Genomic DNA, 14,371 nt, shown 5'->3' on the forward strand with positions numbered 1-14,371 from the left:
GGGGGGAGGGGCGGGGGGCCGCGGGACGGGCCCCGCGGGAGCGGCGCTGCCCGAGGCGGACGGCGCACGGGGCTCCCGAGGGCACCGGGCTGGTTCCCCCGCTCCCTGCAGCGCTCACCTCGCTCCGGCGGCAGAAAAAGCGAAAGCGCAGCCCGCCGCCCGCCGCCGCCTCCGCCCCGGCGGGGAGGCCGCCCACGGCGCGGGGAGGCTGCGGCCGGGCCGGGCCGGGCCGGGCCGGGCCGGGCCGAGCCGACGGTTTCCGCTCAGCGGCAGCCAGGTGCGCGCGGGCGGCGGGCGGGGCGCGGCGCGGCGCTGCGCCTGCGCACGGCCCCGCCCGCACCTGCCCAGGTGCGCGGCAGCGGCGGGCGCGGCCGGGGCCCCGCCGCCCGCGGGGAGCCACGGCCGGGCCGCGCCGCCGCGCAGGCAGGCGCGGTTCGGGCCCCCAGCCCCGCAGCAGGGCGCGGCGCTTTTTCTTCAAGCACCGCGGTGTGGCATCACGCAGAATGGGGGTGACCGAGCCCTCCCGGCACACGTTGCTGGAAAACGCAACACAAAACCCATCCGAGGTGAGATCAGAGGCTGAGGAAAGGATATCACACTGAGCTCCCTTCCTTTCCACTACAGCCTTTCCCTGAGGGAGATATAAAATCACTTTCCTCTAACAGCAGCGTTGGAGGGGTTTTTCCTTCCACAGCAAACTTTTCTTAATATAGCGCACTTTCTCTTTCTGTCTACTCTCCGATAAAAGCAGCATAATTACAGCCTCAGCACCGTATTTCAACATGGACTTCTTTTAGCATGCTTAACTACAGGTAGCTCAACTTGCTGTGCAAATATACAGCTAGTTGGCAGCAGTTATATTGACTCAACCAAATTTTTATTACTAAATTTTATGATGGAATTCTTCCCCAGGAGATCTTTTATGCATCAAGATTTAGACCAAAGTTAAATCACAGTCAGCATGTTATTTCTAGCACATTAAAATCTATCTTTCTGCCTTTAAAAGTTGAGGCATCTTGGTTATACAATTAAGCTGAATGTTGGCAATGTGTCATGAAATTCAAGTACAGCGAATTTCTAAGAGGAAGACAGTTTTAAAAGGTGCCTTTTCAGAATAATGTTTACATTATAGTCATATCTACTCCTTAAAAAAAAAAAAATGCTTAAAAGGAAGATGTAGATCAGTCTGCTAAATAGCCCAATTGTAGGCATCTTCAAGCACAGTAATGACCATGAGCTAAAACTGAAGAGTGAATGAAGTCAAAAATTGAAGCCACAATTTTAGCAGAAAGTGATAAACCAGTGATGTTGCTTTAAGCAGCAGCATAGAACAATTCTCTCAATTTTTGTTCTATTAGTCTTTCTATAGGAAAGACTTTCACCAATGAGATCTTTGGCATCGACATCTTCAGCGCCAGGATTTTACCCCAGATACCACGACTGCATTGAAATGTGGTTACTTGAGCACTTCCTAAGACAGTTCTTCCAGAAGTATTTCAACAAGCTTCCCCATAGTACAAACTGTCTCGTATTTCAAAAAGATTTCTTGCTGTAAAGCTACTCAGTTACCTAAGGGCTGAGAAAATTAAAGCTGAGTTTTTTGAATTATGAGTCTTTTTAAAATTGTTGTAGCCACAAGATGCCTCAAGAAATGGTCAAACTTAGTCCAAAAAAGTAAAAACTCTGTAACTTACTTCTTGTGCTTTATTCTTCTATAGGATTCTAGTATAGTTATTTTATCTAATGATAATCTCTAGGCCATTTTCCCAATATTTGTAAAAACTTGAAAAGTGGAGAATTAAGGCAAAAATATTTAGTGTAATGTTACCAGAAACCTTTATATATCCTACAAAGATATTCCAGGCATTTGGTACCTGCAGGGGAAAAGGGGAAAGAGAGGGAAGGATGAGACACCTATAACTTATGTTGCTATGTTGCGAGATGCTTAAATTTCCAGTTCCAGTGAATGAATCAATAGAAAACACAGCTTCACTCCCCTCTTTTATTCACCAAAGGCAAAACTGGAAGATGAGTTGCTAAGCAACAACATAAAGACTGCAACTCTTTGAAATTAGCCTTACTGACTCATTCCACTCAGTCCCAGGAGTCTCTCTCATTCAAAACCATTCATTAAGAGGTGGCAAAAAAATAATAATTAAAAAAAAAATCCCATCACTGCAAGACTACCCAAAACATCCATATTAATATAGGAAACTGTAAAAGCAAAAAATAAAAAACAAACTAACATTATCAATTAACTTAGAGAAAATAGAAAGCAAACAAAGCCATAGCTTTTATAGAGGAAGAAGAAGAAAAAAAAAAAAAAAACCAGCAAGGATAGAAACAGACTGGCTTGTAAAAATCACAAGGGAAATAGAAAAGCCATCTATTTCTTCTTAGAATTTGGAATTCTTCTCAGAATCAGAATATTAAAGCAAGGTTTTCTCCAAAGGAGTATTTATAGCCCTTTTTTTTAATTGAAATCCAAAAAATATGCCTCAATTGCACTCATCTTTTTAAAGTCTCATCCATAAAACACAGGGGCTGGATATGCTCAGAATTGGTAATGGAAATTTAGAAACCTTTGTGTTCCATCTGGGAAAATCTCTTTGCTAAAAACTAAGAAAAACTTGAAGTCTCAGTTCAATTTCTATCATCTAATTTTTGTATCATATCAGTGCCACGACACAATCTCTTACCCAATTTTAGTTTTTCATTATGAAAACCAAAGAATGAGCAGATGCAGATACACATTAATCTTGCCTCCTTTGAACACATGTACTGATATGAAAACACGTATTTTTATTCTCAACTTAAACTAAAAATTATTCCAATGCTACTGAGCAAGCAAAAAGGCACTAATCCTGGGGGTAAGAAGTGCTGTTTTACTGGAAGCTGCCATGGTATGGTCTGCATACTTAGTCTTTGAGCAGTAGAAAAAATTCACCACAGTTTCTTATGGATTTGTAGCCTACTGACTTCTACAGTACAAATCCCTTACCGTTTCTCCCAGCCCCAGTACTTTCCTGATCCTTTTACATTTCTCATTCCACCATTATACTACTAGTTTCTTCCCAATCTCCCCAAAACTTTTGTCTCAGAGCTCTACCATGTTGCTTAACTACCAAGGCACAAACCAGGAAGCTGTGTTGTACCAGCTTCAAAGTTAAGCACATGCCAATTGCCAGACAAAAGGGATAAAGACTGCAGCATAAGTTTCAAGGTTCCTTGGGAAGGAAGAGGGGCTTATTTGGGACTTTTTCCAACTCCAATTTTCATACAAGACCCATAAAATTGTTATACATCTGGCACCTTTAAGTTTCTATTAATTTTATGTTAGCTTACCAATATCTTGACAGCCACTGAAATGTGGAGGCTGGAACCGCCGTGCCCTTCCTCCCTGCTTCCAGCATCAGTCCTGAATAAGATTTATGCAAGCTAGGCTATTAAGCTACCCAAGATACAGTACCCAGTTATTGATAGTCAAGATCAAATATGATTTTAAACCGGCTCCCTTTTGTACCCTTAAAATTGAGTTGTCATAAAAAAAAAAAAAAAAAAAAAAGAAATGAAAATGACTTTCACACAATGCCAAATGTCAACATAAAAAATTAAAATTACCTAAGGAGAAAAGTGAAATTGGTTATTTTAAGAAAATAATTGCTAGTTTTAAGAATTCTTTTCATACCAAAACCTGATTTTTCCAAATACATAACAATGTGTTGATTGAGTATTAAATACAGTAACATAAGTGTTTGAAGTTTGTTTTCCAAAAACATGACAAAAAGACCTGATCCTTCTCTTTCATCTTATTTATGACATGCTATGGCTCCCTTGTGGATCCACAAGTGTATTGTGTACATAAGACAGGATCATAACCCCTGTAATTAAAACGGTTTCTCCAGAAAGATGTTTTATATAAGCTAAGAAAGAGACTAGTAATAGTTTCTGCACATACAACTCCATTGTCTACAAATGTTCAAAGTCTAAAAAGCCTCAAAATGAAAAGTAATATACATTTCTTCTAATGGAAATCTGACAAATAAGTGACTGATGGACAATATGATTAGGAAATAACTGCTGTGCAAAAAAGCTTAGAGAATCTTTAAAAGGCTTTACTGAAAGTTTACAAGAGAATTTTAACACTAGGTTTTCTTTAAAAAAGTAGGTTTGAGACAACGATTACTGATTTTAACATTAAAAAAAATAAAGCATCCTTAAAAATATGTTAAAAAAACCCACTACACACACACACAATTTGGAAATATACTCGAAGTAATAATATAAAGATCACATTGTTATTCCAAATAAATGATTTGCTAGGATGGAAATTCAGCATCTTAATAAATGAAGACAGAGAATCTACACTAATGCCCTAACTGTGGGTGAATTATTTTGTCTAAAATACATTTAGGCAGTATTCTGTAGAGATGTTCATGGCTTTCACATTTGTTATTTTTAGTTTTGGATGACATATTACCTCTGCCACTTGTAAGAGTATTACAGATCTCGTTATTTGTGCATAAATATACTATCTATTGAAACATCAAAAATATCCACAATTGTCATCTAGATTCCTAACTTCAAAAATTATAATGAACATACTTTTTGATATTAATATAGTAAATCCTTGTGTATAAAAAGACTCCTTTGCTGAATAAAAAACAAATAAAATTCCTCTCAGGGCTGCAGATTTTTTCTTTCTTGAAAATAATCTAGATCTCTAATACAATTTAAATTCTTCATATTTCCAACTCTCTTGTGCTAATATGCCTTTTGTCACTACAGTATCTAATTCATAATCTCCAAAGTCAGATTAAACACATACACACAAATCAGTGAGCCACACGAACAAAATTCAATTTCTTAATGATGCACGGGCCTTGTCAAGTATTTCCTTTCTGATCTTTGGATAGTTTGGGTGTGCTTCAAGGATCTGTCAAAAGACAAAAAACACACAAGTGTAGAGCATTGTGTTTAAAAGGAAGGAATATTGTGGTTGGTTATTCTTATCACTGAATTCATTATAAATTAATGAACACATTATAAAACTCAATAACATGACCAATTTGTTGGAAAATGCACAAACATTTAACCGTAGCCAGAGACTACTGTGCACAGAGGTCAAGAACAGATGTATCAGCCACTGCTTCCCTTCCACTCTGCCCTGTAACCTTAGCAGGAAAAATGCAGGTGTCAAAAGCTAAAGCATTTTGGTGGTTTTAAACATGCATTCAGAAGAGTTTATCTCCAGTGACACTGCCAAAATTTTAAGTGTACTTTCTCTGTAACAATGAAATATTCTATTCTTATTTTTCTACTCCCTCAGGCTCTTTCTCGCTATAACCCATCCACTTCATCTTTTTGCCCTCCAATTCTCTCTTCCTTATCCTTCAATTCAATTTATCCTCTCCATCTCTCTTCCTTTCTGCACAAAGTTAAGAGCAAATATATTTAATTTCATTATCATAAAGTTCTCTCTGTTGGGGTAACCGTACCCCTTTCCCTTATTCTTTATCTGCTCTACATACACCTGGACTATACAAATGAAGTACTGGAATTCCCTTCCTACCACTGTCTTCTGGTATTAAGATTTGATCAATTTCTTCAACTGCATTTCTGTATGATTTACCAACTTGCAACCACAGGACCAAAAGAAAGAGCTGTCACTCTGCTGTAATCCCACATAGGATATCCAGCCACCTTTACACCCTTGTTTACCTCATGCACAGAAAGCTCAGGGTAAAGCAGATAGCTTGAATTTACTATCCTCTACATAACTGTATTAAACTGGACATCCTTCTGCTGTTAAGCTGTATATTTCAGAAACATTAAAGACAAAAAGAAATAGTACACAAAAGAGTCACCACAGCAAAGAGAGTATTAAGTATGTATAAAAATTTTACCTTATGACAAACATCAATTGCATCAACGTATCTCTTTCCTTTCAGGTAATTAAAAGCAAGCTTGTATCCTGTAAGTAGCAGGAAAAAAAAGGTGACAATTACTGTTTCTATATTAACTAATGAAAACATGTTAAAATTCATTTTGTCCACCATATATTTCTAAAGTTAATGTAATTGTGTTCTAATATTCTTTCAACAAACCTGTAAAGATCAAAATTTCTGTCTTAATCTCACATTTGGTAAATACAATCCTTTACCCTAATAGTTATGTTTGAATCAAAAGCAACATTATTCCAATGAGTATGTGCTATTACAGAGAGCACGTAAAGGTTGTCCTCATTCATTTACTGCAGTACTTCACATAATTTCTCACTGTGGTCTACAAATACATTGTTTTTCTAGGAAAATACAAACAAACAAAAAAAAGCACACCAGAACCCAATTCCTTTATTAAAAGACAAAAATTAAAAAATAATCAGGCTAGTAATAACAAACGAGAGAATTAAAAATGCTACTTTGTTTCACTGTCAGCATAGATGAAAGAAATTACAAAATCCTATGGCAACACGTCAGCCTGATTTTCAGGGTAGTAGAGATAGCCAAATTATACAAGCATGGACATAGTTGAGGACTGAGAAAAGTGTTAAAAAAAATGTAATTTCTAAAAGATAGTAAAATGGAGTTCGGAATTTCAAACCTATCATTTACAAATCTATCCTAGCAAATGAGGAAGGATCTGAGATCAATTTATACGGTTTTACTTGACAGCCCCAGTTTTTGCTGCTTTAACCACTTTAGTTTTAATGCACAGCAATTCTAAGTCTCAAAATGCTGTACACAAAAACAGAAAACAGCACACAGTGCATTCAATTTGACCTTTTTTTACATGCAAGATTATACATTTCACTTTGCTAAGGCACTCTTATGCTGACACCAAATGACAATCAGAGTCAACCCTAAAGAGGCTCACATCTGACCCTCAAGAGGGTTTCAAAACAGGCAATAAAGATCTTAAGGTATTTACTGTATTTATTTGAACAGTAATTCTAAGATCTTGGCCAAAACATCCATGGGTCCTTCTATAAGACTATGTACTATTAAAATTACTGCATCCAAGCTCTTACAAGAGAATCTGGAGATTTTTCCATATAAATCCAGTTAGATTTCTAGAAATCCTTTTGTTCTGTTTAACATTTTAGTCTTATTTCTGCTTTCAATCTCCTGATTTTGTGACCCAGAATATGCAGGGTCATACATAGTTTTGGCAATCCACCCATGCCTGTCCATTACTAATTCTTTAATTGTATTACGAAAGCAGGAGCTAAACAACAAAACATTTAGTTTTATTAATAAAACACTTTTCTTTATTCTACAGAGCATATCAGATATAATCATGAACCCAAATCATTGTGGCATCCAGGAGCTGCAGCTAGGAAAACAGGTATGACAATTCATATGCATAACAATTATAACCTTGTTAAAAAGCACCGGTGTTCCAGTTGACACTGAAAATTGTCTCACCTTAATACTAAAGAAAATAAAGGTGAACCAAAAAACCCCCACACATTACAGACTGCAAGTAATAAGATTTTTTGCTTAGAAAAATACAATCTCAAAAATTTATCCTAAACTGAGACCAAAAGTTGGGAAAACCACTGTCCTTGGGACCTTGGGACGCAGATTGAGTAAGGAAGGGGATTTTATCCTACGTACAGGCTTTAGAGGGTTTCCTATATTAGCTTATGTTAACCATCTGAAATGGAACTTTAATAGTATTCCAAGCTTTCAGTTAGCAATTTTAAACAAGAGATAAAAACATTTAAAATTTTTATTTTTAAAATCCTTAATCATGTATACACGCTCATATCCATATAGATATTTATGGAAATAAAAGTTAAATCATAGATCTGCTACCATGATACATGTGCAATATGTGATAGTACATACTGTATTCCTATAAACACATTCAAAATGCCTACTGTCTTTACAGTCAGTATATAAGTTGTTTACAAAGACAGTAAAGTATAGAATGATTCCTAACCAACTCTTGTGTGGAAGCCTGCTAAGAGTAACTGGATACTTAAGTATTACAAAATCGTTATCTTTCGCCAGGCAGGTTCTCCAAGTGCCTGTTAAATGGATCTTTAAATAATTAAGAGTTTTATGAGAAGACAACTAGTAAACATACTCTTCTTATACTTTGAAAAGTTAAATGCAGTCTTTCCAATAAAAGGCAGCTGTTCCATTTCTACTGCATTGCCCAAAATAATAAGTGCAGGCTGTATAAACATACCTATTGTTGGATTTGTTTGGTTCCCATATTTCCAGGCCATTTCATAATTTATTGCTGCATCCCTATATGCTTGTTCTTTTTCCATTATGTATCCCATGTATTCATATGCTTTGCAACATGACTGCAAAATACAAATATTCATTCCAAATTTTATTTAGGGAAGCTCACATAGTATTGACAGCCTAATGCTTACACATTTGAAATCTGTACAACTAGAAAGCATAAACAATACTTATGCTAACTTCTGTGACATAATATTCTTTATTTAAAATACCAGCAATACAGACCAGCTGTATGGACTTCTGCACAGTGACTTTCTAAATTACTCTAAGTACAGAGTACAAAGTCCTTCACAGAGGCTACAGTTAATCTTCCAAAAATGTTTAGAGCCTCCAGAAGCCCAGTAGATACCTCTCTTAATAGTAATAATTCCATATGGCAGCCACATTTCAAGTCCAGTCTGAAAGTATTGGATCTTCCACAAATATGGTTTGTTTCACTATTTTTTAAACAGAAAAAAGCTTTTTCTGAGCATTATTTTTGGAAGATGTTTTGCATTACAGTTTTCAATTTAAAGCAAAATAGTGTTCTCTTTAAGATATCTGTCTTTAAGTATATATCTTAAACAATTGCAGCTGGCAAGCTACAAGCAAAAGAGAAATCAGATTCCAAAAAGCATCAAGCACTATGTGAAACCATTAGTTTTGACTATGTTGCACATAAAAAAGAATTTAATTCCATATTTAAAACCATTGTACATTCAGAAAAAGTAAAGCAAAAATCTTATATTAAGTATATATAGAAAAAAATTAATAAGCAAAATTGTAAATTACTTTGGTCTGTTTGAACAGCTTATAAGCTTGCAAATTTATATGACATTGCCAATAGGCCAATTATTTTCAAGGCAAAAAATGAACGTCATGAAAATACGCACCACCTAGTTTATCATACAGTAGAACAAAGAAACACTGATGGATAAATTACATTCCATCTTTAACTTTGCCATTCCCAATTAGGCTTCCAAAGTCTACTGATGGAAAGTACCCAAAATGACAGCACATTGGGATAAACAGAGCACCTGAAGGACCAGGACAGTATATTCCCTATAATCTCTCTCATTTGTGAAAAAAAATGGAGGGGGACAGGAGGAAGGCTCAAAATGCAGGAAGAGAAGTCAGTAAGAAACACAAATTTCACAAGGAAAAAGGAAAAATGCTCATTGGCTCTCACTAGTTTGAGATACAGCTCATGAACTGAACTGATTCTAAACCTTTTAAATGGAAACAAACCCATATCACATATTAGGCTTTTATACAATCTTCATTGAACCTATCCACTTACACACACACACACACAATCTCCCCACATCATTCATTTCTGATTGCTAAAAGCCAATCTAAAAACTAAATAATGTATTTAAATTTAATCAAATGCTCTAAGCTAGAGGATGACATAGAAAATACTTTTTAGTGAATTAGAAAAAAAAATACATAAATTCTAACATCTAAAACATTCACCATCTAATTGCATAGTATGATTCCTGCCTGGCTTCCTGCTTTGCATGCTGGAGAAAAAGGAGCATCTTCTCTGTACTGTACTGGTAAAGAAATGGAGTTGCAGATTTCTAACTTTCTATCCTCCCTCCTATTATCCAGAGCTTGTTTATGCAACTACGTCAGGCATCTCAAACCTTTAGAAGAAAACAAGTTATTTGGTAGTCTGATGTAGTCTATGTTTTTGAAACTGTGTGGATATTTTGGCAGCAATGTGTCATTTGTGGTATAGATGTGATCAAAAGATCATCTATTTTGAGATCTTCTTTTGAAAGATGACTCATGTTCATCTACCCTGCAATGGTAAGGAATTTACAGCTTCCTTTGGTCATCTGGACAAGCAAGTAACTGTCCCCAGTTAGATTTTTTTCTAAAATTAAATTCAAAACAGTTTTCAGAAAAAATTAAATTGAACACATCCTATTTTAAGAGGCATCTCAATAGAGGTACATGATACCATTATGCCAAGATCTGCTGTGGCTGCCTCTTAATTTTGTGTGTAAAAATAAAAAGAACACAGCTCTGAAAAAAGTCAGCCTCTCATAGAGGTTCCAGAAATGCAATAGCAGAAACCTTTCTCTTTCCTCATTAGTCAACACAGAAGGTAATACACAGCACAGGGTTCTTATCTAAATCAAGCTTACATAGTAGAAACAGTAACCGTGAACCTGCAGCATAGCATCTGCAGAGGACTTAGACCATTACATGCATTACACTTGAATGAAAGCAAAATGTGCATTTAGAAATAAAAACGTGATCAATTTTTCACAAAAATGGGAAATAAAACAGCTAAAAAAAATCCACAGCTGTTCCTGCAGTCAAAGCAAAGTATTTTGTAATTTGCCTGCTCAGAAATCCTGAGGTAAAATATTAGGCCTTATCTCAAGTCAATTTACAAAACAATAGCTTCACACAGAGAATTAATACAGGCCTTATTAAAAACACACTGCATAGCAGTAAGCTTGCAAAACAAAGCTTACAAACTTTAATGTTTAAAAATGTATTTCAAGATAGGAAGATAACATCCCTTAATAAATGCAGCAAGTCTCTAGAATTTATATGGCTACATTTTCAACAGCTTTTACAAGACTCTGAAATGCATCTCTGGCATTCCATAAACACCTTCAGACTCTAGTTTCACCACAGCTAAGACCTGCATAAATTGCTTACTGAATATGAATGAAAATGACTAAGAAGCATTTACAGACAGATATGTTTTCTGTCCTCCAGAGCAAATTGTTGGATTCCAAGTTTGCTTTGGTCTACCTCTGCTTAGTAAGTTAAATACTAAGCAGTTGGAAAAAGACATTTTTGCAAGTATATTTTAGAGAAAAACTAAACATTCAGATGAATTATAAAGGAAAGTTGTTTTTAGTATGTAGTCACTTACCCTGTTATGACGAAGGCATCGTTTTAATAAATCACCTGCCATATCATATTTTGCAGATTGGATATATATATCAGCAAGCAAAAGCCAACTCTTTTCAAACTCCTCTGCATCAATGGGATTCCAATTCATTTTTGAAATTCGTTTCAACTGATTTCTGGCTCGTGGAGTTTGTTTTAAGATCATGTAGGCTGTGGCCATTCCCAAAAGTGCTGGTATATGATCCTTCTGCAATAAAAAGTGTAGTTGCTTGGGTTTTTTGTTACTGCTTTAAGAAAAAAAATGTTTTCTAAATAAGATTTTCACTGGACATCAGAAAGTTAGCTTGCACACCTCTTTTTAGGTTAGTGCTATAAATAGGTTTAATGTAGTAAAATTTTTTTAAATGTCCCCTGAGAAGGAAAAGCCAGATCCTTTCTCCTATCACCACCACCTTTCATGCAGATAGATAACTTTGCACTGGAATTTAAATTCTGTCAAATTACCAATAAAAAAAACACGAAGGCAACTTGTACCAAGTTGTTTGTGCTTACAGAATGAAGGTACTGTCTGAATTTATCAGACCTGCTGCTGGCAAAGACTAGGAATTAGAAAACAATAGACCCAACAACCCAAACCAAAAATCCAATTCACATTTCAATAATTGTGGTAAGGTTGGCATATAGTTTAAGTCTGCAATTCAATGGAAAACTTGTAAAAGATGTTATTTTCAGCAAATCATTTTTATCAATTTGAAATAAAATATGCTTAATGAGAAAAATAAAAACCTCAGAATCAATATTAAGCCACATCATAATATTTCTGAATCTAAACTGAGAGATTAGTTAAATAAATATAATAGGTGTGAGGCTGGACAGACAGCAGGGATGAGACAGATTACTAACCTCAGCCACTACAATTTCAGTGAAGGTGTTCAGGGCTCGTTCAACATTTGATTTCTGTTTGGTTGCCATGAGACAGTAATTTTCCATGATTCGCAACTGAATGTGACCCTGAACAGTCTGTGGCTTGAGTTCTTTGAGAAGATTTTCTGCTGTTCTCACTGCCAACTGCACAGATTCCTGCTTCTCTGTTGAATTACTATTATCAGAAAGAGTGTTTGTAAAAAACATTATACAATCAAATTATGAGTTACTACAGACTCCATACTAAAGGCATACCATTTTGTATAACAAACCTGTTACATATATTTTCTACATTCTTTTCTGTAACAAAGGCAATTCCAACTACCTAGAAAGGCAGGCTGTTAATCCTACAAGTGACTGGAATTCCAGATAAAATTCTTTTTATTTTCTGCTTGGAATTTGATATATTTTTTTCATAGTCCAGCAGAGTCTCTCACAGTACAGTAGGTATAATATACAAAGCATTAGATGAATTCAATTTGTACACTTTAGATAAGGCACATTATTAAGAGTGGAGCAGGGGGATGAAGAACAAACAGCAGTTTACTTCATTCACTTACCCTATGTCAGCATCCAAATTTTCAAAAACTTCACCCCCTACAGTTTCATTATCTGGGTTCAAACAAATTTCAATCATGTTATAAGCAGCATTCTGTCCCCAGTCACTGTCCTTTCGAGCTTTATTAAAATGGCGGAGTGCATCATTTGGTTCACCTGTATACCTAATTGAAAAAATAAAATTATTAAGCTTGAGCAAGTTAAACTCCATCCCGTCAGCCCCACCCAAAACCCAACACCACCACCAAACATTTAAAACACAAATCATATACTTGCATGCGTTGAAAAAACAAGTTTTGAATAGCATACACACTATTGCAATGAATACGTTTTTGCAAACTAAAAAGTCTGAAAAATTCTAAGAATTGAAAGTAAGTGATGTTATTACATTATTAAATCAACAAGAATATCCTTTTTAACAACAAATACAAGAAGATGTATGCAAGACAGATGAAATGAATAGCTTCACTTTCAAAAGGACCTTCCTGGAAAGTATTTTAGATGCGATGAAGACACTTGTCCTAAAATTCTAGTATTTAGAGCAGTTAGCAAAGTAGTGCTATAGTACTTAGCACAGTAAGTAGCACCTCTGAATGATAACAGACAGTAAGTTTTTATATATGTATTACGTGATCAAATAAACCTTATCTTAATTATAATTGCAAGTACCAGAGATATAGTCCTTTGCAGTACTGAAAGCCTGGTTCAAGTTTTGTTCTGGAAGAATGTTTCTCAGCCATTAAAAGAAATTTTGGGACTTCTTCTAGCTTCCCAGCTCTTCTTAACAGATCAATTAATCGTGAAAGGGTTGCATAATTATCTAAATAAACAATAATCAGAACATTACAATTTCAGATTACTGAAATTGAGGCTAGAAGTGAGCCTCTTTTCAGACACAAAAATAATACAGGGTGTAATACATAAGGCATATTACATAATGACCACAGGCTAAAAAGCAAAATGAAGATAACATGTGATACTTGCAATGCTACTAAAAAAGTTGTAAAAGATAAGTACAATTTTACTTCACTTTCAGAAACACCCCAAAACATTTGCTGCATACTCAACTTCCTTCACATAAAGTCCAGTAAAACGCCTTATATTTATTATGGTATTATTTTAATAAATTTTAATAGCTTTTTCTTTCTCATAATTTGCAAATAGCTCAAAGAAACTTTATCCTGTCAGATTCAAGTTTCTTATATTAATCTTGAAAGGTAAATGCTAGGTTTGTGTGTATGCAACTTTGGTATCTTAAGCACAAGAGAAAGTGCTTTACAATTACCATTAAGTAACCCTGTAGCTATATTTGGCTTTAGGTAAGCAATACACATTATTTCCCCTAGGTATAGTACTCTACATTACTGCAATGTAATTTTCACATCTTCCCTAAAGTAGCAACATTTTTATATGAATAAAAAGTTTAGTTTTACATACACAAATAAAATTATTTTTAAAAAATATAGTGGTCTAAAATATACCTTGTATTTTAGACAGCTCATTTCTTTTTAATAACAAAGCTTTTTAAGATACATGTTTCTAGCTCATTATATTTACATATCTGAAATAAAAGATATCACTATTAAGTGTTTACCTGGCTTGCGTTCTAGGAGCTGCTGAAAATGAAAGACAGCTTGTTCATAATCTTGCTTCCTGAACATGATATCAGCCATCATCTATAGTAGCAACCCATTTAGAGGAAAACAAAACAAGACATTATAAATGATGTTTTATAATGAACTCTAGTTGTTTAAAGTTGCCAGCTGAAA

At 35.6% G+C, this 14,371-nt stretch overlaps 1 protein-coding gene across 5 annotated transcripts in view; it reads right to left on the reverse strand.

The window, feature by feature from the left end:
- Window positions 1–4,118: 4,118 nt before the first annotated feature.
- Window positions 4,119–14,371, reverse strand: part of TTC21B (tetratricopeptide repeat domain 21B) — a 42,317-nt gene continuing 32,064 nt past the window's right edge. For 4 of the 5 annotated variants that reach the window (XM_062578287.1, XM_062578286.1, XM_062578285.1 and 1 more), the window contains 8 exons: window positions 14,197–14,278; window positions 13,272–13,422; window positions 12,605–12,766; window positions 12,024–12,219; window positions 11,143–11,367; window positions 8,200–8,320; window positions 5,907–5,974; window positions 4,119–4,936 (listed from right to left, as the gene is read on the reverse strand). In XM_062578287.1, coding sequence (XP_062434271.1) covers window positions 4,859–4,936; window positions 5,907–5,974; window positions 8,200–8,320; window positions 11,143–11,367; window positions 12,024–12,219; window positions 12,605–12,766; window positions 13,272–13,422; window positions 14,197–14,278 — 1,083 coding nt within the window. In that variant the 3' untranslated portion in view covers window positions 4,119–4,858. Of the gene's footprint in view, window positions 4,937–5,906; window positions 5,975–8,199; window positions 8,321–11,142; window positions 11,368–12,023; window positions 12,220–12,604; window positions 12,767–13,271; window positions 13,423–14,196; window positions 14,279–14,371 lie in introns of those variants that run through there. The other variant, XM_062578289.1, reaches the window with a different exon arrangement.

The sequence above is a fragment of the Rhea pennata genome, chromosome 6 (assembly GCF_028389875.1).
Source record: "Rhea pennata isolate bPtePen1 chromosome 6, bPtePen1.pri, whole genome shotgun sequence".
Taxonomy (NCBI): domain Eukaryota; kingdom Metazoa; phylum Chordata; class Aves; order Rheiformes; family Rheidae; genus Rhea; species Rhea pennata.